Raw genomic sequence first — 15,000 nt, 5'->3', positions numbered from 1 at the left:
TGAATATCCCAGGGAGCACCATTAAATCCATTATAGCAAAACGGAAAGAATATGGCACCACTACAAACCTGATAAGAGAAGGCCGCCCACCAAAACTCACAGACCAGGCAAGGAGGGCATTAATCAGAGATGCAACAAAGACAACAAAGACACTGAAAGAGCTGTAAAGATCCACAGTGGAGATGAGAGTATCTGTCCATAGGACCACTTTAAGCCGTACACTCCACAGAGCGGGGCTTTATGGAACAGTGGCCAGAAAAAAGAGAAAAATAAGAAAATATGTTTGGAGTTTGCCTAACAGCATGTGGCAGACTCCCTAAACGCATGGAAGAAGATTCTCTGGTCAAATGAAACTAAAATTGAACTTTTTGGCCATCATGGGAAATGCCATGTGTGGTGCAAACCCAACACCCTGAGAACACCATTCCTACAGTGAAGCATGGTGGTGGCAGCATCATGCTGTGGGGATATTTTTCATCTGCAGGGACAGGAAAGCTGGTCAGGACTGAAGGAAAGATGGATGGCATTAAATACAGGGCAATTCTGGAGGAAAACCTGTTTGAGTCAGCCAGAGGTTTGAGACTGAGACGAAGGTTCACATTCCAGCAGGACAATGACCCTAAACATACTGCTAAAGCTACACTGGAGTGGTTTAAAGGAAAACATTTAAATGTCTTGGAATGGCCTAATCAAAGCCCAGACCTCAATCCAATTGAGAATCTGTGGTATAACTTGAAGATTGCTGTACACCAACTCAACCCATCTACAGTAACTTGAAGGAGTTGGAGCAGTTTTGCCTTGAGGAATGGGCAAAAATCCCAGTGGCTAGATGTGCTAAGCTAATAGAGACATACCCCAAGAGACTTGCAGCTGTAATTGCAGCAGAAGATGGCTCTACAAAGTATTGACTTTGGGGTGTGAATACCTATGCACACTCCAAATTTCTGTTTTCTCATCTTAATTATTGTTTGTGTCACAATAAAATAAAAAAAATTGCACCTTTAAAGTGATAGGCATGTTGTGTAAATCAAATGGTGTTAACCCTCCAGAAATCCATTTTAATTCCAGCTTGTAATGTGACAAAACAGGACAAACACCAAGGGGTATGAATACTTTTGCAAGACACTGTGTAAAAATGGACAAACACATGTCATGTTACAGGAACGGCAGCCATCCGAATGATAGAATCACTTACTTTCTTAACAGTTTTGTATCACTCCAGTCAAGCACCAGACTGTGTGTATTTAATTCTAAGATGCTGTTTATGTAAAAAAAAATTACTTTGGCAGTGTATTTTGAGGTGTGATAATAAAAAAGTAGTTATAACCTGTCAAACTCCCACAGCTGTGCTCTGTAGGAAAGCCCTTCGCCCTCTCTGCGCCGCCTGTAGGCTGTATGAAGAAAAGAATTTCGTTGTCTTTTTGTTCTTTTCTTTCTTTCATGTACTCATCAAAAATGTTGTTTAAACCATGCAGTTTTTCCGATTAGTTTATTCCCCTTATTTTGAAATGTATAGGTTTGGGGTTTTTCTCATCTCATTATCTGTAGCTGCTTTATCCTGTTCTACAGGGTCGCAGGCAAGCTGGAGCCTATCCCAGCTGACTACGGGTGAAAGGCGGGGTACACCCTGGACAAGTCGCCAGGTCATCACAGGGCTGACACACAGACACAGACAACCATTCACACTCCCATTCACACCTACGGTCAATTTAGAGTCACCAGTTAACCTAACCTGCATGTCTTTGGACTGTGGGGGAAACCGGAGCACCCGGAGGAAACCCACGCGGACACGGGGAGAACATGCAAACTCCGCACAGAAAGGCCCTCGCCGGCCACGGGGCTCGAACCCAGGACCTTCTTGCTGTGAGGCGACAGCGCTAACCACTACACCACCGTGCCGCCGTCAACCTCAGAGTGTTGTATTAAAGTTTCAAACAGAAAATAAGGGTTTTCATGCTACCAACTTTTTGGTAAATTTTTTATAGCATTATGGAATTTGGAACCAAACTCTTCATTCACATATATATATTTTACACACACACACGGCTATACCGTATTGTATTTTCTTTCTCTCTCTCTCTCTGATAATGTGCATAAAGTCAGTGGGAAAACACTGGGAGTGATGTCATCAGAGTGAAATATCGGGAAATATGCCACTCAGATCCACAATGCGTTTGGTATTTAAAAAAAAAAATGCGAGTTTTTCAACACGAGAAGATGACCTTCATATCTCCAAGCCAATGTGTGATTTTCTTTTTATTATATAGAGACACATCGCAAACAAAATGTACCCAAATTTATCAAAATAATAACCCACGCGGACACGGGGAGAACATGCAAACTCCGCACAGAAAGGCCCTCGCCGGCCCCGGGGCTCGAACCCAGGACCTTCTTGCTGTGAGGCGACAGCGCTAACCACTACACCACCGTGCCGCCCAGGTTTGGGTTTTTTTTTTTTAAATAAATATATTAAGATCTCCGTGCACAGCATTTTAACCCAAAGGTCATCTACAGTAACTAGTAACTGCCAGGAAAAGCTGCCTTTTACATTAGATGTTAGGGTAGTTCTCCGGTAACAGAATGACATTCACAGCAAAATGTGATAACTTTAGTTGCAGTAGGACTCAAGATAATGGTATTAAATAAAAATTTCACACTGTATGAGGTATCTTTTTACCCTAAAAAAAAATCATAGAAAAATTGGTTATGTTTAACTCTGAACGCAAAATGTTTTCTGAGGAAAGGAAAGTTAGTAACGGAATTACGTCAGAAAAAAACTGAACTTTCATTTCTTAAAATTCAAACTGAGATTTCTCTGAAGCAACACTGCCATAAGATGACCTGGCGACTTGTCCAGGGTGTACCCCGCCTCTCACCCATAGTCAGCTGGGATAGGCTCCAGCTTGCCTGCAACCCTGCACAGGGTAAATGGCTACGGATAATGGATGGATGGATGGATGGATGGATGGATGGATGGATGGACATTGCTATAATTGGGGTGATGATTTTTAAATATGGTTTTCAGTACATTTTGCCTTGGATTCCATACTTTAGCAGTATCCTTGAGCTGACAAGTTAAGGCAATCGTAATAATTTCATAATTTTGGCCTCTCTGCAGAAGAATTACCCGTAAAAGCATGGTCAAGCACTCATATGGTGAAAGCAGAGAGATTTAATCCAGTCGAGGTGGCTGTTCACACCAACACAGTCATCCATTTTTCAACCAAAGGCTTTGTCCAAAATGTTCGAATTCGCATCTAGTTACTGAGCAGAATGTTAGCCTTTTTTAAGATGTGTCCCATGTACAGTTTCTCTAACAAGCCGCCTTAGAGAGTTCCTGAAATGTAGTCTCGATGGCAGAGAAGTGAATTTTGCCTGAACGCGTCCATAACAAATAGTCTCAGACCTTTCTCTGCATTGTGTTCAGGATGCAGAGGAATATGCCGAACTGCCAGTGCGCCATAATGAAGATCAGCTGAACAGCGAGCTCGCCCAGCGGCTTCCCCTGCAGGTCAATCCGCACTCATACGACAGCGCCCACACCAAGACCAACCTGCTGTTGCAGGCCCACTTCAGCCGAGCCCAGCTGCCCTGCAGCGATTACAGCACAGACACAAAGACCGTCCTGGACAACGCCATCCGCATCTGTCAGGTTTGTGTGTGTGTGTGTGTCTTCATGATGTATATGCATCGGATCTGCTTTCCATTGTTGCTGGGCCTTCATGTTCTCTTGGCAAACGCTGCATTAGAGTGGAGGCCATCCAAACCCTATACATTTTACTCCGGCCTCCCTTTCCATCATCTGGGGGGCTTTCATTGCCATCAAAGCGATTTGCTTGTCTTCATACATCATAAAATCAATGCTAAGGTCTGTGTATGGTATAGCTGAGCACATTTCCATGTGTCAGTGAAGACCTCTCGGATGTTCCTTCGGAAAAAAAAAAAAAAAAGGAAATTCATCCCTTCCAATGTGGCAACTGAGACCTGACCTAAGGCTTGGTTTATGCAGACTTCAGGCTTTGTTACACAGCATTGTGTGAACTGCACTCAACAATCACTCCAAAGTCAGCTATATAGAGTTACAGTGCAATCCATAAAACATATGTTTCTGAATTTTATGTTCATATTCCACTCAAATCATTCTTCCCAACATGGGAAATTCCTCTTATGTCTTATGACATTTAAAGAATCATGCAACACTAAAGACTTTGAAAAAGATCTATGCTTGATTTTATTTAGGAAGCTGTGCAATGTTTTCTTTCCTCAGCACTTGCTGTGTGTGCCCAGGTTTGTTGTTAAACTGCCAGTTATGCATGTGACTGGTTCATGACGTTGTTACAATGCCTGGGTCCGGAGGCCTATAAATACAGTGTGAGCGCAGACACTTACTGCACCTCAGAGACAGCACAGCATTTAACATCCCTCCACAGATCAAATGCTTTAAAACAACAGTGCAGCTCATTGCTTTCTCCAGCTAAAGCAAATGTCACTGTGTATTGCCAAATAGAGAGTGATGTGAAGTCATTTTGCGTTTGAGATCTTTTTCCATTAATTCTGTGGAGCACATAAAAGAAAGTCTTCACACAAAATGTAGGCTGTTGTCATTCTATAAACATTTGAATTTTATTTATTTTTTTTTTTTTACCTTGATACCATGAAAGACTAACTTTTTCCATCATACAAAACCCCCAATAAAATCTTGGAACATCCCACACACAACAGACATCCTTTTTGAACGTTACGGTGAGCCAGGGGCAAAAATGGCCCAAGTGTGGAGATGATTTATTGCCACATGGTTGTCGGGATTCTGGCTGTGTCATGAAAGCATCTGAAGCTGGCAAGATAACCTGTCGTTGATTGTTCATGCCTGATGGCACGCCTGTGGATCTGTTTGCGATTGGCTATGCCTGCTTTGAGGATGTGTGCCGTGCTGATTGTTCATGCTGGCAGCCCGGTTTTGGGAATGGATCTGTCTGTGGATCTGTAAGCCATTGTCCATGCCTGTGGATGTACTTGATTCTCTACAGCCGGTGTGTGTGCGTGCGCACGTGTGTAGGAGTGATTGGCCATGCTTGTCCATGTGGTTACTTTTTCAGGTTCCTGCTGTGCCAGGTTGTAGCTTCTCTGCCAGCAGCTGCCTGTCTTCTCAGCATGTATCCAAAGCTAGCCTTTCCTAGCAAACAGCTGAGCTAACTACACTGTGCTGTCTGAGTATTAATCAGTGGAGTCCACTAGGCTGTCCAGCCAATTTCATATCAGCACGTCTTAATTCAAAGTCTTAATTCACAACCACTCCATTTGTTGTGATTATCTTGTTTCATCAGAGTGATGAACAGTGAAGTATTTCTATTATCCTTTCACATCAACACATAGTTACAATATCTAACTCAGTCTATATATCTAAGCTTTCAGCATTAATGTGGAGGGAGGTTCGTTCATTCATTCATTCATTCATTCATTATCCGTAGCCATTTACCCTGTGCAGGGTTGCAGGCAAGCTGGAGCCTATCCCAGCTGACTATGGGTGAGAGGCAGGATACACCCTGGACAAGTCGCAGGGCTGACACATGGAGACAAACAACCATTCACACTCACATTCACACCTACGGTCAATTTAGAGTCACCAGTTAACCTAACCTGCATGTCTTTGGACTGTGGGGGAAACCAGAGCACCCGGAGGAAACCCACGCAGACACGGGGAGAACATGCAAACTCCACACAGAAAGGCCCTCGCCGGCCACAGGGCTCGAATCCGGACCTTCTTGCTGTGACAGTGCTAACCACTATACCACACACACACACACACACACACACACACATATATATATATATATATATATATATATATATATATATATATATATATATATGGCACACAAGTGTTTTACTGGGAAATAAGCCACTTGTATTTTTCATCCGGGACACACACATTTTGCAGTAACCTTACTCGTGAGGAAATCAATGAATTGTTTTGATAAATTTGGGTACTTTTTGTTTGTGAACATGTCAGTGTAATAAAAAGAAAATCACAGGTTGGCTTGAAGATATGAAGTTTATCTTCTCATGTTGAGAAACTTGCATTTTTCATACGAAATACACCACAGATCTGAGTGACATATATATAACAGTTTTTCCAAAACATCGAGCCGTACATGAGCTGATAGCTGATGAGGTGCATAGCATTGAGTTGGCTATAAGCCATGTATGATGAGATTGAATGGAATAACTGTTTTATTTTATCCACAGGGGCGGCAGGGTGGTGTAGCGCTGTCGCCTCACAGCAAGAAGGTCCGGGTTTGAGCCCCGTGGCCGGCGAGGGCCTTTCTGTGCGGAGTTTGCATGTTCTCCCCGTGTCCGCGTGGGTTTCCTCCGGGTGCTCCGGTTTCCCCCACAGTCCAAAGACATGCAGGTTAGGTTAACTGGTGACTCTAAATTGACCGTAGGTGTGAATGTGAGTGTGAATGGTTGTCTGTGTCTATGTGTCAGCCCTGTGATGACCTGGCGACTTGTCCAGGGTGTACCCCGCCTTTCGCCTGTAGTCAGCTGGGATAGGCTCCAGCTTGCCTGCGACCCTGTAGAACAGGATAAAGCGGCTAGAGATAATGAGATGAGATGAGATTTTATCCACATTCACTGGATTTTGAGAAATGGAGCATTTTTATTTTTTGCAAATTCGATAAATAAAAACTTTATACAAAACGTCCAACAAAATCATTTCCACTTAGAATGTAAACAAACCGGCGAAATGACAGTAGCAGTTTGTGGAAAATGCGATAATAATAATTATTGGAAAATAAAAAAAGGGATATGTTCTTCCCATCAAATACTTTTATTCCGTATTTTGCTGCTTTTTGTACTTTTGGGGGTTTTGTTTTCGAGTAGAGTTTTTATTTCATCCTCGGTTGGTTCACCAACACGGTCTGCCATTTTGTTTTTTTTCTCTACTCACGGTATATAAGCTGATAGCCAAGTAGTAGAGTAGCCAATCAGAGCATGCGATTGCTCATATCCAGTGAATGTGGATAGAATAATTTCCGAAATTTCACTCTGATGACATCACTCCCAGTGTTCTCCTCTGCTGACTACACGTGCGCTGTCGAACTGGCGAACCGGTTCAAAATTAAAATTCTTTTGATTAACTTGCGTGTTTCTTTTGTAGATTCGTCTATATGATAAAAAGAATATTACATGGTGCGAAGATATGAAGTTTATCTTCTCATTTTGAAAAATATTTCACTCATTCACTTTGCTCATTCGTGAAATATGTTCACATGAAGATAAACTTCATATCTTCACACCACCATGTAATAGCCTCTCTCGCTCTCTGTTTATATATAATATGTATAAAGGTTTTATTAACTTTTTTATTTTTTGACTTTGAGATTTTCTTTATTTTTCCCCCACACCCAAGCGCGCGCACAAACACACACAGTCTTGGATTTGAGAAGATCTCTGACGGTTAGATAAATAATTCCTGTCATCTCTGTGCTAATGAGGTACTTTATAGCTGTGCTTGTGCTCTGAGCCCTGAAAAGGCTACAGATTTCTTCCTGTTTTCTCTAGCGGCAGTGGAAAGCAATTTTAGTAGACAGGTTAAATGAGACATAGCGCTTGTGTGATCGTCTCTCCTCGCCATTTCTTTTTTCAATCTCGCTCCCTCAGCCTTTCTCCATCCCTCCTTCACAGGGGCTCTGGTGACATCAGCCCATTGCTGTTTGCTCAAGCAGCTACTGTGAAATGTTAATCACAACTTTAATTTGTACTGCATTAGCATTTTGATTAACTCGCTCGGCTTGCCGCTGCACTCAAGGTGCTTTTTAGTCATAGTTACCGAGGAAATTACTTTTTGATTAATTAAGTTTGTTAGTGCAGCTGAGCTCAGCAAACTTGAACCTGACGTTGAAGGCAAGAGCAGCAGACAGGCGAGAGACTTAGTCCGAGTCGTAGATGTGCACACAGTGGCGTAAAGAGTTTCTACATGTTTCACAATATGAATTGGACATTTTATGTGCTTGAAATATTTACCCAGTTTCAATATTTAAATACATGAACGTTTGCATCTGTGTTATAGTGTCTTAATTGCACGAGAAAGCAGCTGTTACATCTCGGTCTGTTGTTTTCGTCTTGTTTCCGCAGGCCATGTTGGACGTGGTGGCGAATGAGGGCTGGCTCGTGTCCGCTCTGAGCATCTGTAATCTGGTGCAGATGATTGTTCAGGCTCGGTGGCTTCACGACTCCTCGCTGTTCACCCTGCCTCATATAGACCGGCGGAGCCTCTACCTCTTCAGGTGTGTAGACTGTGACTCCTGTTTACCCTCAGCCAAGGCCCTGAATCCAAACATGATTAGAGAAATACAAACAGCAAATATATACATCCTTGCTTATTAAATGATTCCACGTCTATTTTAAGTTATTTTATAGTTAGAGATTGTCACAAAGCAGCTTTACAGGAATCTGGATGTAAATTTACACTACCGTTCAAAAGTTTTGAAATGTCCTTATTTTTGAAAGAAAAGCACTGTTCTTTTCAATGAAGATCACTTTAAACTAATCAGAAATCCACTCTATACATTGCTAATGTGGTAAATGACTATTCTAGCTGCAAATGTGTGGTTTTTGGTGCAATATCTCCATAGGTGTATAGAGGCCCATTTCCAGCAACTCTCACTCCAGTGTTCTAATGGTACAATGTGTTTGCTCATTGCCTCAGAAGGCTAATGGATGATTAGAAAACCCTTGTACAATCATGTTAGCACAGCTGAAAACAGTTGAGCTCTTTAGAGAAGCTATAAAACTGACCTTCCTTTGAGCAGATTGAGTTTCTGGAGCATCACATTTGTGGGGTCGATTAAATGCTCAAAATGGCCAGAAAAATGTCTTGACTATATTTTCTATTCGTTTTACAACTTAATAAAAGTGTGACTTTTCATGGAAAACACAAAATTGTCTGGGTGACCCCAAACTTTTGAACGGTAGTGTACATCCCTAATGAGCAGGTCAGAGGTTATGGTGTCGAGGAAAACTCTGTGAAATGTTGTGAAGAAACCCTGAAAGGAAGCAGACTCAGAAAGGAACGCATCCTATTCTGGCTGATAGTGGGATTATAAATCATGACTCTTCTACAGGGCGGCACGGTGGTGTAGTGGTTAGCGCTGTCGCCTCACAGCAAGAAGGTCCGGGTTCGAGCCCCGTGGCCGGCGAGGGCCTTTCTGTGCGGAGTTTGCATGTTCTCCCTGTGTCCGCGTGGGTTTCCTCCGGGTGCTCCGGTTTCCCCCACAGTCCAAAGACATGCAGGTTAGGTTAACTGGTGACTCTAAATTGACCGTAGGTGTGAATGTGAGTGTGAATGGTTGTCTGTGTCTACAGTATGTGTCGGCCCTGTGATGACCTGGCGACTTGTCCAGGGTGTACCCCGCCTTTCGCCCGTAGTCAGCTGGGATAGGCTCCAGCTTGCCTGCGACCCTGTAGAACAGGATAAAGTGGCTACAGATAATGAGATGAGATGAGATGAGATGAGACTCTTCTACAGCTGAATACAAGAAAGTAAAACAGTACTAAGTGTGTTGAAGGGACATTCAGTGAGTTTATATTGAGATTTTTTTTTGAGCATGTTGCGAATGAGTCCCAAGTTCAAACTTTTTCGAATTCATCCTAGCCAACAGTATTTATGATGCACAGTGTTTTCCTCGAGAAGGTAATGTCTTGTTATGATTACTGCATGTTTAGTACTTGCTGTTGATTTATACTTGCTGTAATTACACAATAGTTTATTTCATAAACTGGAAATGAACAAAAACCACCTGTCACGTTTTGTCCGTAAATTCCTTTCTGGCTGTATAGATTATACTTGAATATGAGAATTTAGCATTAACTCGCAGTGTTGTCTGCATCCTGCTCATGTCTGAGAGAAGAGAGCATGTTCGCTTCCTGTTCGCAGTGTCCTGAGACGGGTGCTTCTCACCTGTGGTGCTTTGATTATAACTCAGTCACAGGGTGTCATGCTTAATCCATCTACCACCTCTGTTCAAACTCTGCAAACACCATTAGCATTGCTTATCTGCCGGCACTGTCCTCCGGACGGCCTCCAACACAGCCCCAGTGCGCCTTTTCTGTCTCACACATCCAAAGCTGTGGTTGGCACCGGATTTTCTTTTACCCGTATAATTCGTTTCAGTGTGGTTGCATCCCGTCGTGAAGTGTAATTTGGTAGAAAGACAATAAAAATGGAAAGAAGAGGATCAGGAAAGGCTGGATGTCCCGCCATGCTGAGACAGCAGGAAGAGCTCCGCTCAGCCATCGAAATGGGCATGAAGATGGTTGCATGACTGCCTTTTTCTCTTCACTGTTTACAACAGGAAATGGAGCTCCAAAGGTGGGAAGGGTGGAACCAGAGGTTATCAAGGCCCAATCGAAGGGCTTCCTGAGCTCATGGCTGCATGTGATGGAAGAGAGGAGATCTTTACAGCCATGGTGAAGGAGGAGTTTGAGCCCCAGCAGATCAATCAGGTAACACACTTTTTTTTTTTTTTTTTCTTACAAAACTCACTGAGGTATAAGCCAACATTTAGGAAAGCGCAGTACTGCGATGATTTTATTGTCAGTAAAATGACGGACAGTATCTTAAGAGGATTTTCAACAAAGTGTGTCTCTCGTAACGCTAAGAATAATTGAATGAATTCAGCTTAGTCCTAGATGAATGTGGCACACAGGCACATCAGAGAGCACACATCCACACACTCACAAACATGTGATTTGCAGGAAGCAGCAGACGGTCACGGTGGTCTCAGGTAGCACCAGGATCCCCAATTACCTCCCAAATGAGAGGGTTTAGTGCTCCAATCTAAGTGCTAATTGTGACGGTAATGAGAGCGTCCGGGCAGAGCGGCGAGCCCAGCGCCCATTCCCCATCAGTATTCCAGCCACCCCCCACCTTCCACAACACACCCCCCTAGCAACCTCGGCCCTGCTAATTAAATAAGCACATGCGCCGCCGCGTTCCCGTCTCATTCGCTGAGGAAATGTAATCCTCGCATATAGCTTTGGCAGGGTGAATCTGTGCTGTTTTCCCCCTTTCATGGCTCTAATACTCGCGGAGCTGCAGCAGCCGAGCTCTGTCATTCTCTATCAGTCTGTCACTCATACATACACGCGCTGCACATGTTCTTAATATTTTATTATACCGTTTCTTCCTCGTGTTAGTGCTAGCATAAGCCCATACAGCATCGCTGACAGGAATGTGTTGTATTTTAAATTTTGTTTGGCGTGCACTTGTTACAGGCTATGTGGAAATGAATTAGAGGTTTTCATATTTTATCAGAAAACATATTTACGCTGTTAACTAGTTCATGTGTAGCCGAAAGCCTTCATTCTGCGTCTGGTAACATCGCTTGTTTAAACAAAGAATAAAACGTGATGATCTTGTCAGAAAATAATCCACGGAGTGGTGTGATGAAGTCAGTCACAAACGAGAGTTGCCGTTACGACCCCAAAGTGGATTATTTCCTTATAAATGTCTCAAAGCAATTTGACAGTGTTTGCAGTTTTTAGTTTAATAATGAACAGCATTTCTTTTTATCCATATACATAACGTCCACAAGACAAGTTGGTTCCTGTTATCCTTTACATTAGAGCAACTGTAAAAAGTCATTCCCTCACCAGCCTTTCTTCTCTCTCTCTCTCTCTCTCTCTCTCTCTCTCTCTCTCTCTCGTAGTTTATAAGACAGAAAAATGCATCTTGTCATGTTACCAAGAATCTGGAAAGCATAAACTCCTCTGTCCTATAGACTTTGACTGTAACAGAAAACTTACTGACCGCTACAATGCACTGACTCCCAAGACTCCTCCCATTAATATTAAAAAAAAAAAGTCATATCCTTGCAGCAAGCGTCACCATATCAACAATTATGAGTTTTGCTTTAAGTAACAAAACAACTATTTAATCCATGTATTATTACGCTTAAGGTTGTGTAGATCGTCTGCCATAGAAGTCTCTACAAGTTAACAGATTTTACAGAAACGAGAGCGTTAATATATAACCCTGTGATTCGCATTACAGCCGCCAATCCCATTTGGGAATTTAACAGCACTCTGGTCTAAACGTCGCCATCCTTATTTATCTCTTGTTTTCTCTCCTCCTCTATCAGATGTGGGCTTTTCTAAGTCATTTGCCCGTGGTGGAGGTCGGTTTGAGTGTGAAGGGCTGGTGGGAAGGCTGTGAGGAACAGACTGAGCGTGCTCTGTCCACCAGTGTAACCAACATCAGGGAGCAGAGCAGCTGGCTGCCCGTGCACGCGGACCAGGAATACGTGCTCCAAGTGTCCCTTCAGCGGCTCAATGCAGGCCGGCAAAGAGTGAGAATACACACACGTGCACCGTTTCAGCCTCTATGAGAGGTTGTACACTTGCACGGTTCCCACACATGCTGAAAGACCTGGACATTTATTTATAGGTTCGATTTCCATTGATGGCAAACACCTGAAAATGAGAAAATGGATAAAGTCGGTTTTGGAAACGTCTATGATTTTGCTGTTAAGCCACTGATATCGGATGTTTAGCAATTTCACCACTAAAATGTTGTATGTAGCAATATTCTAGCCATTAATACCCCATTTAAGCATCCGTCCATCGGCCTAGTTATTGTAGTTTGGAACGCTGTTGTGTCTCATGTAGGCAGAACGCTGTATCTGAGTGCAGGGTATAAGGAGCTGACATGAGCACATACCAGCTTCTCACAGCGTGTAACATTCCAAATGAAGACCCAAGTCCCTATTTATAAAGTCGTTGAATAAGACACTACTTATCAGTTTAATAGCATTAGCCTCTTTAATTTCTTGCGAGCTAACGCAATAAGGTCGAGCTGTATCGGTCATTTTCACCTCAGTGAGAAATACAATCTAACAAATGCACTACAAGGCACTATTTGTCCCTCATTCTCGGATGACATTCCATCTGTTAGGAAGGTTTAGGGAAATGATTTCCTAAAATAAGTGTGAACCCTGTTTTGGTTGCTTTGGGCTGTTTAATTATTAAATGACACTGAAGCTGTCTGCCTGACTGAGTTTTGTGAATGCTCACAGAGGAAGCAGGACAGCAAGGCACAGGCCCCACGTTTCCCCAAGCCCAAAGACGAGGGTTGGTTCCTGGTGCTGGGCGAGGTGGACAAGAAGGAGCTTCTGGCCACCAAACGAGTGGGATATATCCGCAACCGGAACGTGACATCATTGGCCTTCTACACACCTGAACAGACTGGGAAGTAAGTGAGACTCACACGTTGACAGTGCTGTAGGACATCTCCCATCCAGCAGCATGTTACTGTAATATACCTCTGTGTGCCGCAGGTGTATCTACACACTCTATCTGATGAGCGACAGTTACCTGGGCTTGGATCAGCAGTACGACATCCACCTAAATGTGATTCCTGCCAGCATCACTGCCCACGTCAACACCGACATCACTGATGGCATGAGCAACATGAACTTAAAGTGACGTCTTGTCCAGTGATACTGCAGACGTGCTGGCTGTGTGTGTGTGTGAGTGAGATGGTGGCGAAGACTAGACTGTTGTTCCTGAGAAGATGCTGTAGAGATCAGCACAGGTGTGGCAGCATGAGTATGTGGTGATCAAAGTGGCCTTGAAACAGAAATGTTTGAGTCTAAAATTCTAATAATAATAATAATAATAGCTTTGATTAAAATCGGAGTACATCATGGTGGGATTAGAATGCTTGCTTAATTGACTAGTGTGTGTGAGCCACATGTTTGTACATGTGTGAAGTGTGCAAGCTCAGAGAAGCTGGAAGGAAGGTTAGGAATTCTGTGCAGGTGTGTGAAACATGCTCCTCTGTGAAGGTCTGGGTTCTACCAGACTGTCCCATCTGGCTTATGAAATTCTCTCTCTCTCTCTCTCTCTCTTTCACACACACACACACACACACACACACACACACACACACACTCTTGCTCTCACTCAAACACACACTCTTCCTCACACATACACACACACTCACACTCTCTCTCTTGCTCTCTCTAACACTCTCTCACACACATACTCTCACACACACACACTCCCTCACACACACTCACTCTCACACACACTCTCACACACACCCTCACTCTCTCTCTCACACACACTCACTCTCACACACACACTCTCACACACACTCACTCTCACACACACATACTCTCACACACGTACTCTCACACACTCAAACACACTTTCTCTCTAACACTCTCTTTCCCTCTCCCTCCCTCTCTCTCATTCACTTATTCTCTCTCTCGCCCTCTATCTCTCTCTTATTCATTCACTCACTCACTCATGCTTGCTCGCTCTCTGTCTCTCTCTCTCTCCCTCTGTCTCTCACACACACACATACACTCTCTCTCCCCCCCCCCTCCCCCCACCTGTCTTCAGCACCCTGCACTGGAACGCCTCGGGGACATACAGGTGCCAAATGCATTTAGAACAGTTTACAGTAAATCATGGAAAAATAATTTATTGAAGGGAAAAAAGAGAACAAAATTGGTTTAGGAACTGACACGTGTCTGTGTATCATGTTGTGTTGTTTCACAGCTTAGCTACCAAACAGAGTTCATACACTTTTTCCCCCCCTCACATGTTTGCCCCTTGAATGTTTTTGTTTGACTGCAGGAGGAATAAAAATATATGATTGCACATGAATGTGTTTAATGGTCTTCTTTTGACTTATTCTCTGTTGTATTTCAAAATAACACACAGAGCAGATGTTCATATGGTTTTACTTTCTTTCTTTTTCCCCATGCATTGCTGTTTTTCTTATTTGTCCATGGGTTGGTTGGAATGTTGATGTTAAGTAGACAGAACATGTTTATTACACACAATTAAAAACTTCCTCATTATCCTCCTGCCCTGTTCTGCGTCAGCCTTTAAAATAATTTTCTTCATATTTACAGTATCACCCAACTTTTTTTTTTTTTAAATCACACTATTTTTAATCTCCTTGTTCAGCTTTGCCTTGTCTTACTA

General features: G+C 43.1%; 1 protein-coding gene across 3 annotated transcripts in view; it reads left to right on the top strand.

The window, feature by feature from the left end:
- ascc3 (activating signal cointegrator 1 complex subunit 3) overlaps positions 1 to 14,676 on the top strand; it is a 395,456-nt gene extending 380,780 nt beyond the window's left edge. For all 3 annotated transcript variants that reach the window (XM_060922147.1, XM_060922146.1, XM_060922145.1), the window contains exons 37-42: positions 3,428 to 3,652; positions 8,137 to 8,288; positions 10,356 to 10,506; positions 12,144 to 12,350; positions 13,077 to 13,252; positions 13,338 to 14,676. In XM_060922147.1, the coding sequence (XP_060778130.1) occupies positions 3,428 to 3,652; positions 8,137 to 8,288; positions 10,356 to 10,506; positions 12,144 to 12,350; positions 13,077 to 13,252; positions 13,338 to 13,485 (1,059 nt within the window). In that variant the 3' untranslated portion in view covers positions 13,486 to 14,676. The remainder of the gene's footprint in view (positions 1 to 3,427; positions 3,653 to 8,136; positions 8,289 to 10,355; positions 10,507 to 12,143; positions 12,351 to 13,076; positions 13,253 to 13,337) is intronic.
- Positions 14,677 to 15,000: the final 324 nt, after the last annotated feature.

This window comes from Neoarius graeffei, chromosome 5 (genome assembly GCF_027579695.1).
Source record: "Neoarius graeffei isolate fNeoGra1 chromosome 5, fNeoGra1.pri, whole genome shotgun sequence".
NCBI classification, from domain to species: Eukaryota; Metazoa; Chordata; class Actinopteri; order Siluriformes; family Ariidae; genus Neoarius; species Neoarius graeffei.
The sequence above is the reverse complement of the archived record's forward strand: the minus strand, read 5'-3'. Positions and strand labels throughout refer to the sequence as shown.